The sequence below is a fragment of the Ambystoma mexicanum genome, chromosome 5q (genome assembly GCF_040938575.1).
Source record: "Ambystoma mexicanum isolate Mex_15411 chromosome 5q, UKY_AmexF1_1, whole genome shotgun sequence".
NCBI classification, from domain to species: Eukaryota; Metazoa; Chordata; class Amphibia; order Caudata; family Ambystomatidae; genus Ambystoma; species Ambystoma mexicanum.
The window spans coordinates 122,502,108-122,518,331 of record NC_090933.1 but is presented as its reverse complement, the minus strand read 5'-3'; the positions used below and the strand labels follow the sequence as shown (position 1 = coordinate 122,518,331).

General features: G+C 45.7%; 1 protein-coding gene across 6 annotated transcripts in view; it reads right to left on the bottom strand.

Annotated features, from left to right (window-relative positions):
- FHOD3 (formin homology 2 domain containing 3) overlaps window positions 1-16,224 on the bottom strand; it is a 1,524,242-nt gene that overhangs the window by 191,191 nt on the left and 1,316,827 nt on the right. For all 6 annotated transcript variants that reach the window (XM_069620636.1, XM_069620637.1, XM_069620638.1 and 3 more), the window contains one exon: window positions 14,877-15,088. In XM_069620636.1, the coding sequence (XP_069476737.1) occupies window positions 14,877-15,088 (212 nt within the window). The remainder of the gene's footprint in view (window positions 1-14,876; window positions 15,089-16,224) is intronic.

The window sequence follows — 16,224 nt, the reverse complement described above, 5'->3', positions numbered from 1 at the left end:
CATCCAGGGGCCCAGGCCTGAGAGGACCCACTCTGTCCAATCCAGAGTCGCCTTTCACGTGAAGGTATAATATGTTGCAGGAGCCAATGGTCTCCCCACGTCTTACAACATTGTAGGTTAAACCATGTAGTGGTGGTCCAAATAGGAGCTACCAGATATGGCTAACCAATAATAGAATTAACCCTTATAAGATACATACATAGTTTGTCTAAACTGACTAATGCTAACAGTCGATAGGTTTCATCGATGGAACTTGGTTTTGTGATGTCACCCCTGGATAAAACCAGGTGACACCTGCTCAGAAGACGAGAACCCTGGGGAATTCATGTTTTTCCTGGTGTGATCACTGTCGTTTTGTTAGATAATAAAGACAGCAAACTTTTCCCCATGGCTGAGTCTTCCGTTCTTGCGGTGGGAAGTTTTTGATGGGCCCGAGTGTCTCTCTGCAGGTAATTGGGGTGGCTGCTATAAGGCCCCTGCCGCTCCTTGACAGATATTTGAAGTTTTTTCCTGATCCATACCGGCTTCATCTAAAACGCTATTATGCAATCACTCGCTGATCTTGAAATCAGAAAATATTTAGGGCAGAGCCGATAGCCATTGGCAAACAAATGTAGAATGGAAGACTCTTTGTTCGAGTCTATCTTAGACTAGTTTGACCATTGTGAACAGGAGAATAACTCTCCTGTCACTGACTGTTCATACTCGTCCAGATATTTTTTAATTTTTATAATTATATCTAACACTTTAAGGCTGAAGTGCGTGCTCCAAGTGCACTTAGAATGTATAGCCTGAAGAATAGTAGCGGAACCACACTGCAGTGATGTGCTTTTTCAGTGCCTCAAAGGCCTAGCTCAAAACAATAACAGGCCTTCCAAATTTTCTCTATCATTTCTCAAGTTTCCAGACAACAAGGGCAGCTTAAAAGATCAGCAGGAGAATGTTGGAAACTGGTGGTTAACAAAAAAAAAGAGATCTAATGAGTGGTTTCAAAACTAGGGGTAAAGATTGTAAACAAATAGCATTGGAAAGCTCTGCATAATGTTTCAATTTCATTGGGCAAGAACCGCTATTTTCTAATTTCAAACAAATTTGTTCTAAAGTATCATAAATGTCACCTGATATGTCCCCCTTCAAAAAAGAACACAAAAAGTGTTGATTTTAATAGAAATCCAAAATGCATGATAGGGAACTGGCAGTGTCATACATTTGGCTGACAGAAAGCATATGTTTTTGCACGCATATTTACTTTAGTATGGCCACATCAAACGTGATGCTAGCTTCCAACTACTTGGCATATGGCATGCGTTTAGCCTTCAATTGGTTGGCATATGGCATACATTGTTGATTGCAAACTCTATATGTGCCTCCTACCTTTATCTCTGACAGCGAAATTCATCCATCGGCCCCAGTGCCCTGGAAGATTTTTCTTCATTGATTGACTAGATTGGAAAGGCCTGTTGTGTCTGCACGCAAGCCTTGCCCATTTTCGGGCCAAAAAACAAATGTGTAGTTAATCATGAGTATGAGTAAACTACTACAATCTAGGTCAGCAGGATGCGTTAACTCCTAAAGGGATTAAGGTATTCTTTGTGCTATTTTGAAAGGAAAAAAGGACTCTAATGAAATTGTGGCAACTCTAAACACTTGTGATGGAATATAAAAACACCATGTCACCATTATAATTTAACAAAATGTACCAAGAAGGGAGGTAGATAGAGCTATCAGCACCCAAGCCATGCAAGTCTGGCTGATTATTGCTTTTAAAGGGATTCAGCTTCCGGTGGCTTGAGTTTGCTGAAGTCCTTTAAATAAATCTACAAAGGAAGATGTCCGCCATGCACATAGAAAAGGAGCCCCTTTTCTATGTTCATGACAGATAAAGCAGTGACGCAGTTCTGCTAGGGATGAAACCACAAGTTAATTGTATGCTAGGGGTGGGGGGAGCATGGTAGGCAGGCATTTGGGGAGCAGTGATTGAGGGGCTCAGGGGTGGAGACGTGAGGCTGAGCAGGAGCTAGTGTAGGTCACAGTGAAGCAGAGGGAGGAAGGCGGCCTGGGGGAGAGGAGCTGGTGGCCTGTATGGAACACAGGCTTTAACTATGTAGTGAGATCTGCATTCTAATCCACCTGATTAGCTTGATCCTGACCCCTGGGTGCTAATGTGTGAGGAACGAGTTACTTACCTGTAACTCCTGTCCTCCGGCATGGGAATCTTTCATGGTTTCACATGCTTATGAATATTCCGTCATCAGGCTGGGAATCCTCGGCAACAATAAAGTAGTTTTGCTTTCAATTTTAAAACTGCTTGGACTTGTATAGCCCATTTCTGTCACTTTGGGTTATACAGCAACAGACAATGGCAGTGATCCCCTTTAGCTCCACCCCTGGTTGCCATCTTCAGATTTAAAGCACACGTAATGAGGCAGTAGGAACCAAGAAGAAAGCCATAGAGAAGTATGAGGGAGGTTAGCAAGTGAATCCATGGAAGATACCCATGCTGTAGAAAGGGAGTTTCAGGTAAGCGATTTGTTCCTTCTCCAGCACGGGATCTTTCATGGATTCACATGCTTATGAATAAGATTATAGAGCAGTACATATACACAACCAATGGGAGGCGGTAAAACTCGACAGAAGCAATGAACTCATCATTGGAACACTCACCTCAATAAAAAAGGTTGCGAAGCACCGCTTGTCCAACACAGGACTCCTCCCTGGAATCCCTGTCAACGCAGTAGAATTATAGGAAGGTGTGGGTCGGCCTCCACGTAGCACCCCTGCAGTTGCCGAGCAGGGGAACACCAGACAAGAATGTGGTAGTAGAAGCCATTGCTCTATTGGAATGTGCCCTTGGTCTACCTGGCAGGGGCCTGTTTGCCAGCCTCTGACAATGCAAGATGCTGCGATATAGCCTCCTGGATTCGCTGCAGAATGCTTTCGTACGTACAATATAAAACTTCAAAGCACTGGCAACATCCAGTGAATGTAATGCCATCTCAGGAAGAGAGGTGGGAGAACCAAAGAACGTGGGTAGGACCAGTGGTTCATTGAGGTGAAACGATGATGGATGAGTGCGCAGTACCACAATGGAGTGATAAAAAGTCCAAATTGGTGGCTTGTATGAGAAAGCTTGTAACTCTGCAACATGTCTGGCTGATGCAATAGCCACCAGAAAAGCAGTCTTCCATGAGAGTAACTTCAGAAGAGCCTGATGTAAAGGCTCAAAAGGCAGGCCCTTTAACTTGGAGAGACCCCCATTAAGCTCCCACGCTGGAGCTGGTGCTTTTATGGGATGGAATGTATGGAACTGACCCTTGAGAAACTCCTCCACTAGCCTATGCAACCACAGGGAAGGTTTTCCAGTTGGGCGAGTAAAGGGAGAGATCGCAGTGAGATGGACTTTAATGGATGCATGGGACAGTCCTGTTTGCGCCAGTGATAAAAGATATGGCAGTATCTAATCAGCTTTGATTCAAAGAGGGTCGAGCCGTTGCGAACAACAGCATATAGTAAAATGCTTCCACTTGTGCTTGTAGAAGGAGAAGGTGGACGGAGTACTAGTCTTTGTGAGAATTCTTCTGCATTCTAAAGGCAATGCGAAGTGTCCAAATTCTTGGTCTGCAGGAGCTAAGCAGTCAAATTCAAGGACGCTGGGTGGTGGTGTAGAAAGGATCCTCCTTTTCTGGAGAGCAGATCTGGGAGAGGATGCAGTCTGATGTAGGGTGCTACGGAGAGGTGAAGCTTAGAGTACTAAATTTGCCGCGGCCAAGTGGGGCCCACCAGAACCATCCTGCACACACTCTGAGTGCATTGATCACATGCAGAAGAAGGGGTATCAGAGGGAATGCGCAGGAAATGGATAAAGCATCCCACAGGCTTCTCGCTTGAGGATACCTGCTGGCAAACTTGGTGCACTTGGAGTTGTACGTGTGGTGAGCAAATCGATCTGCGGGTGCCCCCACCTTGAAAGAAGATGAATAACCTGATCTTGACAAAGTTCCCATTGGTGGCATCAACGCAGTTCCCTGCTGAGGGAATCCACGATGGTCTTTTGGACCTCTGCCAGGTAAATTGGAATGAGGAACATGCCCTGGGACAGAGCCCAGTGCCACAGTATCTGTGCTTCCTTGGATAGAATGGGAGAGCAGGACCCCTCCTGCTTTCTGATGCAGAACATCGTGATCATGTTGTCTGTGAAGACGCAAACCACTTTGCCCTGGAGGTGGGGTTGGAAAGACCAGATGACCCAGACCACTGCTTTTAGCTCCAACACACTGATGTGCAACATTGTGTCTTCTGGCTGCCAAAGACCCCTGGCGTGGATTGCTCCACTGTGTGCTGCCCAACCTTCCAGGGAGGTGTCTGTTGTTACTGTCCCCTGATGTGTCAGTGGGCAAAAAGGAGTGCCTTGCGTGAGATGTTTGGCGATGATTCCACCAATGCAAAGTTCGGCAAAATGCTGGGTTCAGCATGATCTTGTCATTCCAGGATCCTTACACCTGCTTCCACCTGGCATCCAGGAAACCCTGGAGAGGCCGCAAATGCAGTCTGCAGTGAGGAACTAACAGGATACATGAGGACTTCATCCCCAGTAGTGACTTCAGTGAGCAAACTCATTAGCCAGAGAGAGAGAACAGCTGCTGAATCTTGTGGAGCATTGTCTTCACCCTCTCCTCCGAGGGGTTAGCCAGGCACTTTAGTGTGTCCAATTGTAAGCCCAGGAGCAGAGCATTCTGAGACAGCAACAAGGATGACTTTGGAAAGTTGATGGAGAATCCCAGCAAAGTCAGACACTGGATGGTCTGCTCGGTGTGCAGCGGGACTAACGTGCACGACTGCACAAGACTATCGGCCAGTCATCCAGGTAAGGTTAACCATAGATTCCTGCATGGCGCAGATGGGCGGGTGCCTGTCATAGGCACTTGGTGAATACCCTTGTAGCCGACTTTAGCCAAATAGAAGAGCTTTGAACTGGTAGTGCTGCCCAGCACCAGAAAGTGAGCAAATCGCCTGTGCATCCAATGGATGGGAATGTGGAAGTATGCATCCTCCAAATCGAGGCACGAAAGGAAATCTCCTTGTTTCAGTTGTTCTAGCATGTGCAGAAGTGTGACCATGCAGAACATCTGCAATGTGAGGAACCTGTTAAGTTTCCCGAGGTCCAGGAGGATGGTCTCCAAGCACCAGACTTTTTTCTCACTGGGAAGTACCGTAGGTTACTCTGGAGCCATGGAGGTGTGATGGAACAGCTTCTATGGACCCCTTTTGAGGTAGGGACTGAATTTATTGTAGGAGAAGGGGCAGATGATGCTCCTGTCTTTGTACTGGCAGAATGAGGGGTACTTGTCTTGAAATTCCAGCGTGTGACCCTGTCGGACGCTGTTGAGCACCCATTTGTTGGTGGTGATGTTGAGCCACTGTTTAACAAACTGTGAAAGCCAGACTCACACTGGGGTGCTAAAGTGGGGGCTCAGGACCAGCCGCTGGTCAGGGTTGCTTTGGGCTTTCCATGCATGTGGAAGCACCGCGTCATTGTTGCAACCTCCCTCTGTATGCCTCCTGCGAGCTGGTGTGGGAAGGTTGACAATACGCAGCTCAATAATCTCTAGAGGTACTGGAAAATCTACTCTTACTTGACCGAAAGGACTTCCATCTCTGTTGCAGAGTACTCATGGAACGAGCATTGTCTGTGTCCATCTTGATGGCTACAAAGCATCTTGTCAACCTTCTTACCAAAGAGGTCTACCCCATAAAAGGGCATGTCTATTACCTTAGACTGCACATCAGGGCGAAGGTTTGTGGCTTTCAACAGCCCCTTGCACATCAGGACTGCTCCGTTACCAATCTGGAGAAAACCTGTGTCCGCAATGTCCAGAGCCACATCGATGGCATGATCTGATGTTGCCTCTCCATCGTGTAGCAAAGCCAGAGGCTCCTCTAATTTATCGTCGGGCAGGAAGTCTAAGATCGGATCCATCTTGTGCCCTAATTGCCTGTCGTACCTGAAGAGGATAGCTAAGAAATTTGCCACCTTAATGGTGGTTGCAGGTCTGGTGATTACCTGCTTTCCAAAAGCATCTATCTGCTTGCCGTCCTAGTCTGTGGGCACTATGCAAGAGGAGAACAGGTTTGCTGATCTTTTTCTTGCGGCTGCGGACACCACAGTGTCAGGACCCGACTGAGTGCAGAGACACTTGGGAGCGGAGTCCATGACCTTATATTTCTGGTCTAGTTGGTCCTTCTTTGGCAGTTTTGAGGAAGGGTTCCTCATAACCTATAGAACATCCTCCCAGATGTCGTCAAGCATTGGGGTGGCTACCACTGATTTCCGTGAGGCTTCCTGCCTTTGAAAGAGGACACCTTCCTTCCGCTGTTCCTCGGGAACAAATGTCAAAAGGTTTCACAGCTCATGTCAGCAGAGTGTGAAAACAGCCTATTTTGTCCAGTGGTGAATCTCTTGAAAGCATGTCTTTGGGATCCCCATCTGCTGGGACCAACTCATCATACTCACAGTAGCAGTATGCGTGTCCAGAGATCCATCCGTGTACAGACCAGTATCTGTGTCTTTCAGGGTAGCCACTGGCCAGCCAACAATTGAGAAGATGGTGATGGTCTCAGATGACAGGATGGTGGAGTCACTGGTGCGGCCACTTCCTCACGTGAGTGATCGCTGCTTGGAGCACCTTAGGGACATCCTGAGGGGTTGGAGGTGGCAGCCTCTGCTGTAGTTCAGTAACTAAAGCCTGAAAAGCAGACAGAATGTCTTGTGTCATGTCCCTGGGAGCCAATGGCGTTCCCACAGGAATTGTTGACACAGCCACTGGTGGAACAGCTGGTGGCACAGCCACTGGTGGAACAGTAGGCATAGCCACAGGTGGAACAGGAAGAGCAGGTGCATGGACTGGCTTTTGAGGGGCTGGCCAAATTGTATCTATTCATCCTCTATTTCTTCCTGCTGAGCAAAGCGTCCAGAAGCCCTTCATCTTCTGAGAAAACACCTTCTTGTAATAGTTGAGGAGGGGGGGCAGCTTCAGTTGACTTAGGTACCAGGGTGAAGAGCTGTTTGGTCATAGTGGGTCGTGGAAGAAAGGGGGGTGCTGGAAGCTATGTCCATACTTGTGCTCCTTGGGAACGTAGTGAGCACTGGTGCATGTCAAGTCGACTACGTTGTTGTTGGTGTCCAGGGTGCTGATGCTGGCCTTGGAGGCAGAGCAATTCTGGTGATCCCGGTCGTAATCATCAACGAGGTGGTTGACGAAGCGATCGTCGACAGAGCAGTTGTCAACGATGAGGCTGACTTCACCTTAAGGGCGGAGTCGTCAACGGGGTCACAGACGGAACTGTCATAGTGGACGAAGTAATTAGCGACAACAATGATTTCCTGTTGCTCGTCGACTGAGTGTGGCTGGTCAATGGGGTCGCTGATGACGTAGTGGCAGTTGACGGGTGTCTCTTCTCCAAAGAGTGGGAGGCATGCTTTGTATCTGTGGGGGTAAACGAAGCGGCTGTAGACAGTGCCGGCGACGTGGATGTGGTCGAGGTGGGGGTAGTGGCAGCATGTGATGCATGACACCATTTAGGGTTCTTCCCCAGGGAAGTATCCTCATGTGACCTTGACCTCTTTTTAGAGAGGGTCCGTTCTTGCTGGTGTGTCAACAATAACTGAGGCATGACTTAGGACTGAAGCCGAGTGAGAGGCCAGTCCTCTTCAGATTTTGGATATTTTGCTTTTAAGGTTATCACATGTTAGATGCTCTATGAATTTTATGTTATTTTAATATGTAGCCGTTGCTTCTCCATGGAAAAGGGTTACTGGGTTGCATTACACGGTGCCTTTACAATTAGTGTACGTTTTCAATTCAGGAACCCCATTAGGTATTGTCTCTTGTTCACTTATTGGAGCTTTCTTGGGGTTCTTATCCTGGTGTCCTTCATGGTATTCCTGAAGCATTTCCACAGGACACCAGGACAGCATTTATGCATAGAAGTGGAAACAAAGCCTGAAACTGTCCCTGAAGATGGTCATTAATACCGAAATGCATTGGACACCCAAAAGAAGGCCATTGTCTATGTAAAACAAATACCTTTGACATTTTTCATGTACACACAAATGTGTTTGAAAAAAAACTCTTTATTGAAACTATGAAAATATGCAAACTTGTATGTATGTAACAAATGTATACGAATTGTAATTGATACTTCACGCAGGTCCTTCCAGTTGTTTGGGTTACTCTACCCAAACAAAACTTTACATAATTACTTTGAACCCTGCCGTGCAAGTAGAGTTTTTCTGGCAACAGGACCAAATAATTTACAGAGAAAGAATGTACACAGAAATAGATAGCAAAAGTATAGCGTTGCCCACTCAAACGGTTCCATGAGTTAAAATTGCGGCAAAAATGGCTGTTTACACAGAAAATCGCGGCAAAAGGGCTGTGGTTTTGCCACTACAATCCATGTAAACGATGCGGGGGACACCCCTGCAACCCCCAGACCCATTATACCATTTAATGGGACACCCCCACAACGGCCGCTCACCTTAAATGGTATAATGGGGTACACCTTTAATGGGTCAAACGCAAACCACAGCATTTTTGCCATGATTTTTTGTAAAGGTGACATTTTTGTCGCAATTTTATTACTGCATACCACTCAAGCTCTGATAAAACCTGAAAATCCAGGGAGCCATTCTCATAGACCATGAAATTACCATAAAGAAACTTAGCAGAAAGAGATGGTGGGATTGCTGTTGGGTACAAAGAATCTCGTCATATCTCCCACACCCCAGATCTGGAAGCCCATCTTGGTGAATATACCCTATGGGCCTCATTACGAGTCCGGCGGTAACCGAGGCGGTAAAACCACCTGGTTACCGCCGGACTCGTATTACCATTTCGCCTCCGTGATTCCCGGAATTACCGGGGCATTACAACCCCGCTTTTCCGGGAATCACGGAGGCGGAATGGTGTTAATCCCCATTCCCATTGAGTCCTAGGGAACTCAATGGGAATGGGGATCATGGAAACACCGGCAGCATCTCGTAATGCTGCCGGTGTTTCCTCGTCCGCCTGCAGGTGGGCGGTGTTAAACCCGCCAGGTCAGACCTGGTGGGAACATCACCTCCCGTCTGCCGGAGTCGGGATCAGGCAGTCCGGAAACAACAGTGGCGGCGGGTTTACCACCACCATTATTTCCGGACCGCCTGATTTGTAATGAGGCCCTATATTCTTGTTGGTTGTCTCCCTTCTGGCCTCATTTATAGGTCCCCAGATTACAACACTAAATTTGGTGAACTTTAGCAGACGATGTAGCTAGTTGACGCCCACCGCAGTATAAACCTTAGTGTCCTTGGCGACCTCAATATTTGGCTTGTGGAACCATATAACAGTATTACTAACAACCTTATACTCAGTCTAGAAGGACTTAACCTACACTTGTTCAGCACTGAACGCACTTATATAGCTGGTCGCATTCTTGGTGCTATTTTTTGACCCCCTCAACTCTCTTCTTTTCTTTCCCCCAGTTTGTCTCCCTTGGGCTGACCTCAAAGCCATTTTCTTTCAATTATCCAATCATCACTCCTATTCCTCCCTCTGCTCCCACTCCCAGGGTTTTTGCATTGGGTTCAGCTATATCGTTTTAATAGCAAACAATTTGATCCAATTAAATTAAGTTGATTGTCAGTAGGAGAGAGAGAGATAGAGAGGAGTGAACTGTGACAATCAATTTAACTTGATCTAACGATTCACTATTTGAAAGAGGTATGTAATACCATGTACAACCCCCAAGTCAATGTCAACCTTCAGAATCAGGAAAGAAATCATATTCCTAATGAGCTCATTCCACTCCTAGAGAATTCCCTCACTGCGTACCTGCCCCTTGCTGATCCAGTTAAGAGTGCTAAACCTAAACCCTTTGACAAGTGGATTCTGAGATCATTAGTCACTCTTGGTCCCCTCAAAAACAGGAAGCCATGAACAAAACAATTGGAGGAAAGTTTATAAGAAAGAAGCCAAGATTAAAAACCTTCCACGCACAGAAGAGCCTATCACACAGAAAATGGAAAAGCTTAATCCCTCTTCTTCTCTGATAGGCTCCTTGATAGCACCAATTCCCAATGAGAAACCTTTAAAATCGTTGCGATATTCAAAATTCTCTCCTCTCTCGACACCCTCATTACTTCATACTCAGGGCTCTGCAATTCCTTTTCTAATAATTCTATCTCAAACAACTCTACCCAGATATGTGCATAAAAACAAATCTTTCTTCACCCCGTTTTACTTTACTCTTCTCCACTTTCTCCTTCCCTCATTCCTCCTGCCATGCTCACATATTCTGCTTCCATGTTCCCCTTTAACTGCAGAGGAAATCCTTGTTCTAGCCCTAGAAAGTCCCACGGTGAGATCTCCTACAGACTAGTGGCCCTCCGGCCTTCTTTGAATTCCTCTTAGTCCACCAAGCACAGGCTGAGGCCGCCAGATACATCAATGATTTCTGCTTGCAGGCAGGGCTTTTTCTGAATGATTTCCAGAAAGCATTGTAAACATCTCTTGAAAACACTAGACTTTTCCAACCAAATCTTATTAGTTATAGAGCTATTTACAATTGTAGGTTTTTGGCCAAATTGTCAGACAAAGCCCCTTACAAGCAGTTAATGCCTTTCATTGAAGAAAATATACTTGTGGGCTTTGCCTTGTCAGGTTTTAGAGCCAGACACAATAACAAAGCTGTTCTACTTTCTATCTGAGATGATCTAAAACTCTTGGGGACCAAGACCTTGGAGCTGCTTTGATCCTTCTTGACCTTTCCACTGCTTTTGACTTTGTTGAGCATAACATTCTACAAACGTGTCTCGCTCAGTTTTGCATCAAGGATCTTGAACTTAACTGGATCATGGCCTTCTGGCTGTCCTTCTGGCATGGCATCTAGCAGTGTAGCTCTTTGGATTCTTTCTTATCTGATGCTAGGAAATGTATATTTGAGGTCCCTCCAGACTCCTCATTCTCTCCAGTTCCCTTCAACCTCTACCCAAATGGATTAAATCCCTCTACCTTTCCTATTACCGCTTTGTTGAGGACAACCAGCTATTCCTCAAAACATCTAGCTTTGACTTATCCGTGTCTTGAATCTCAGACTACATTTTGTCTATTGCCTCGTGGATGTGTACAAGCTGCCTCTTCTTTAACCCAGAAAAGGGGAACCTATATACATGGAATCCTGCCCTTATCCTGGGAACTCTTACCCCTTCTTCTAATTTTCTCAATGCACCTCTTCATCTATCTCCTTCCACCCAAGTGAAAAATGCAGTAATCGTCATTAAAGTGGTCACGCAGATCCCAAAGGTGACCCAAAAATTCTTTAGATAATTGACAGCTCTCAAGAGAATCCTGCCTTTCCTTGCCTTTTGCACAAAAACACATTGCTATCATGATCTCTCTCATCCAATAACTGAATAGGCCCAGTGCCGCCATAGCTACTAGATTTGGACCTCATGGGTTTTATGCCTGTTTTAGGACCATCAGCAGTATGCCCATTTTCATATCAACAATTGTCTTCCATCTTCTGCACTGAGGCTACATGCATGCAAAATAGCCCAATCTCCTTCCCTACCCACGATCCAGTCTCATTCAGTGGCAACCCACCTCTTTATTTTGTTTCTGGCCCCCTCCCCTTTCTCACCTCTCCTCTCCTCTGTCTCCATTTCCTTGGCAGACAAAGGTCTGGACTACCATGACTGGGGCACAATATGACTAACATGAACATGCACATGTTTAGCAACACCCCAATGCACGCAAATACGCACACACAAACAATCTTCACTGTCAACATAATTCATGTTACCTCCACTCTTGAACAATCAAAAATTAAAACCTCTTAGTCACCCTCTGATGACCTGCTTCCTCAATACAACATTATACATTTCTCATCTGAAAACTTGACAGGGTCTTGCATTATTCGGTTTGGCTAAAAATAATGAAAGTAAAAAGCCAAATACGGGTTTTGTGCGCATTCAGCATAGTAAGAAATTTCGAAGCTTCGGGGTTGCTGGGGTGTACCCTACTTACATTAAATACAAAGCGTGGGACAAATGACAAAAAAAACATTTGCGGTTCTCAAAATGCAAACAAGTCAGCTTTGCACTTTTGAGACTTGTGATTTAGCAATGAAGTTACGAGGATCTGCATTGTTATGTTTCATGTAAAGTATATATTATATTTCCAGATTCCTTGCCAGTCTGCATCCATAGGTGCAGCCGTATGACCACCCGATGATGCAGGAAGCCCCTCTTCTCCACTAAATCAATGCATTAATGAAAGCTATGGAAATGTTCACTTTTTGGCTTCAATTTTGCAAATAAAAGGTAAAAAGAAGCAGAAATATGTCAGCCAAAGAATTAGACCTCTTAAATATCCCTTAAAAAAGAACACCTCGTTGGTTCAATCTATGCATGCATTCTTAAACTCCATAGTTTTGAATTGTGAAAGGAGTTTTTTGGTTGCTATAATACAATAATATAGGATTACGTTACATAGAGCGGAAAACTTGTGACTTTTGTTGTGAGTATTGCTTTTCAGATTATTAACGTTTATTAGTGCCAAACTAGATGTGGTTTGGGTTTTGTGTATACTTACATGAATACATGACACCTGATAACCGCGTTTGAATTAATGGTCAATGTGGTTCCTGGAAACCTGGACATAACTCAAAAGTACTCATCATGTTTGATGTTCATCCATCCCTGTTTAACACTGTCTGCCCATCTCTCCCATCCACTGCCTTAACTGCCTTTACCATGTCTATATTTGTATTCATTCATTCATCCATCCATCAACATACCCACCCACACTCACCAATCAATCCATACACCCATCCACCATCCATCAACATATCCACCCACACACCCACCAATCCAACCATCCATATAAACATCCATCCATCCATCATCCAAAAGTCCATGTGCCTGTCTGTTGGTCCAATCATCTATCTATCTATCTATCTATCTATCTATCTATCTATCTATCTATCTATCTATCTATCTATCTATCTATCTATCTACCCATTCATCTCCTTGTAGCACAGCCATTTTCACAAATTCCAGAATGACCATGGCTCACCTGAGGAAATATGTCATAATTAAGCCTTATAGCCTGTATTTTTCACACTATAACAACTGTTACATTCCTGCAACCAAAGTTAACAGGCGAGAGCGATTTGAAATACGATTATGAGGGTTATTGCCAAGCCGTTTTAGCTGTTAAGTGAGCTATCAGCCCAGACTTCGTGGTTTGTGCCAATTTCTCACAGCAGATAACGCGATCTCTCACTAAAGGACAATGTCAGACAGGTAATGGGCATTTACAGTCAAAGGACGTGATAGATTAACCATTCACATCTTCATCAGCACCTGCTGTTAGGATTATAAAGCGTGTAGAAAGGAGGCAAAGACCAACTCGCTGTTGCCAGTATCAGTAATATAGGGGTCATTCTGAGGTATTTGGTGTGGTTCTTTTTCTGCTGTTTGCCCCTTTTTCAATTTCTTTTTGCTCTTCCTGGTATCCAAGTCCCACCTGCTGGTGACGTTTAATAGGGTCACATGGTCCCATGACTAGAGAGAAACCCTCAGTTTATTTGGCTGGAAGTTGTAGCCTGCATTCCATGGAATCTGATTGGCCAAGACGCACCCAACTTCCTGAGCGCCCCATGCTAATACACACTTAAAAACACAATATTCAGAAACACTACAGCATTTCAGGTAGTATTCCTAATGGTCTCGTCAGTACATATCACTGGACCTGATGCCGGCTTCACATTGAACCCGTAGGGCTATGTTCCACACACTATGCCTAGAGAGCTTAAACTTCACACATACCTTCACATATCTCATTACCAAAGTCCTCCTGTGAAGCAAAAGGCAGGAACGCACTCAAGGTAAGTCTGGATCATACCCCAAACTGGTTGTGTGATCAAGCACCTGCCTGAATACGCCCTTCCCGTCAGGAATGGTCACTACTAAAGCCACCACGGCAAAGTGTGAAATACTCTATATTGACATTAGATAAAGCAATGTTACTCAGATCCCTTATTGTTCAAACATTTCCTAAAAATGTAGGTGGATTCATGAATATTTAACAAAGCTTAAAATACTCAATAAATGACTGGCTCAGGCGGAGTGCATGAATGATGCTATTACTACCTTGACATTCGGACACCAGTCCACGCCTACTTTTGCGAAGCTGCTTCAATTCTGTGAGCAATATTATCTCCTTCTCTGCCGCCAACAACTCCCTACCTCTTCCCTCTGGACCGTGCATGAATCCTATTAGCATAACTTAACAGCCACTGCAATTCCCTCATGCAGACCATGTGTGGGCCACTTTGGGTGCCATCTTTAAAGGTCTTCTCTAAATGAAACTTTTACACTATGTTTCAACGTCTGACCCTACATGCTCCGCCGCTCCCCAGCCTGTGCTACTGCTGCCCGCCACCTGCCATTTCACCATTTGTATTCTTCCTATACTGTGCTGTATTTCATATAAACAATATCATTTTGAAAGTTGTGAGGGGGCAGGAGCCCTCCCACTGGCCCACGTATGCCTATTGGCACTGTGCCGTTCAAGCGTACGTGATACTGCCTTGAATGGTAGCCTGGACTATGATGTCAAGTCACCGCACAGAAATGTTTCTATATGGTGAATTCAAGTGTAAGGCAATCAACTTACAAATCATAACCACATATGTGCTCCTATAACACTGTACTGGGCACGTTTCTCCTACTGAAAACCTCCAACTTATGGTCCCCCAAAAACATTTCTAGGATTTCAGAATCATAACCACGAGACTGGGAGTGCATGCGTACTTTGCTTTCTTGTACTCACCGTCAGAGGTTTGGGGTGTCCTGTGGGTGATGGGGGATGTCCTGAAGACCTCTGGCAACTCTCCAGAGGCAGGGCTCGTGGGCACCAGCGAGGAAGGAACAGCCGCAGGACTCAGGTTCAAGGACAGCTCGCTCCTGCCCCGGCACTGGCTGCTGCGGCTTTTAATCTCTTTTTCATACTCCTCGGCAGCCAATTTCTCCAGGTATTTGTATCTGAAATTGGAAATTGCAACAGGATTCAGTCAGGCGAGCGCTCCTGGGAGAGGGGACGGCCGCTTGCTCGCGGCCAAAGCACCTGCAGACGGTAAGTGGAGGCTGTCCTGATGCAGAGCTCACAGACTGCGAAAAGGCCAGGTGCGCCAAAACACGCCAAGACCCTAAAACCACATCACATGGTTCGGAAAAAGCCATCAAGAAATAGCAACAGCAAGCGCGCCTGGCTTGTTTTACTCTACGGTGCCTAAGTCTGCTTTACTGCATTCCTGAAAATCAGCCTTCAAAACCTTCCCTCCTCCAAAATGTGCAAAATGGATTGGGAGGGGGGGAAGAGCGAGATTTAAGAACTCACACAAAAAATAAATCTCCATAAAGGCAGGGAGGCCAGGGACTTGTAGACTCCTGTTTGCAGTAGTCTGCTACCTGCTTCCCCCTTCCCCATCGAAGAGCTGTGCACTGGAATCCACTTGGTTCCGTCTGTGCCTGCAGTGGAAACGTTTTCCCTCCCCCCCTCCAAACTCCCCGTATTCTGAAAAAATTCCCTGTTGGACTGAGACATCCAATAGCTTTGACCTGACGTCACATATAGTTTATTCATCAAAGTCACTTTAAAAAAGAACAAAGATACATCTGTTTTGCATTTTAGGCAGGCAGAACTCACTAACTGTTTATTAAGACCAGCTACCAATCATATTCCTCATACTGTCCTTTATAGATTTGGACCAAAATAGCTTTGAAATATGCGCCGATTCCAGATGTCTGCTAATTTTATCCGCCATTATTTGCTCAAGAATAAATCCGCGGGGCGAGGGCGGCTGCGCAGGGCGGCTCCTGACTCGCCATTTGTCATGCGTGCGCGCGACGAGTGCACAGCTTACCGGCTTCACGGTGCAACAGCTACGTCCCACAGGCCGCCACCAAGTACATGTGGCGCTTGTCATCAGACAGCTCACTTCCGAGCACAGCCCGTTACTCTGCCTCCCTCCGGGGTTCCCGCGGGAGGCTGGCACTTGCACAACTGTGAGTCAGGTTAAGATGTCTCACTTCACCTTTCCCTCTTGAAATCAGAGTATGCAGCAGAGTGAGAGTTTACACAAAGGAGCCTCATTCCCAGTTTGGTGTTGGTAAACCAG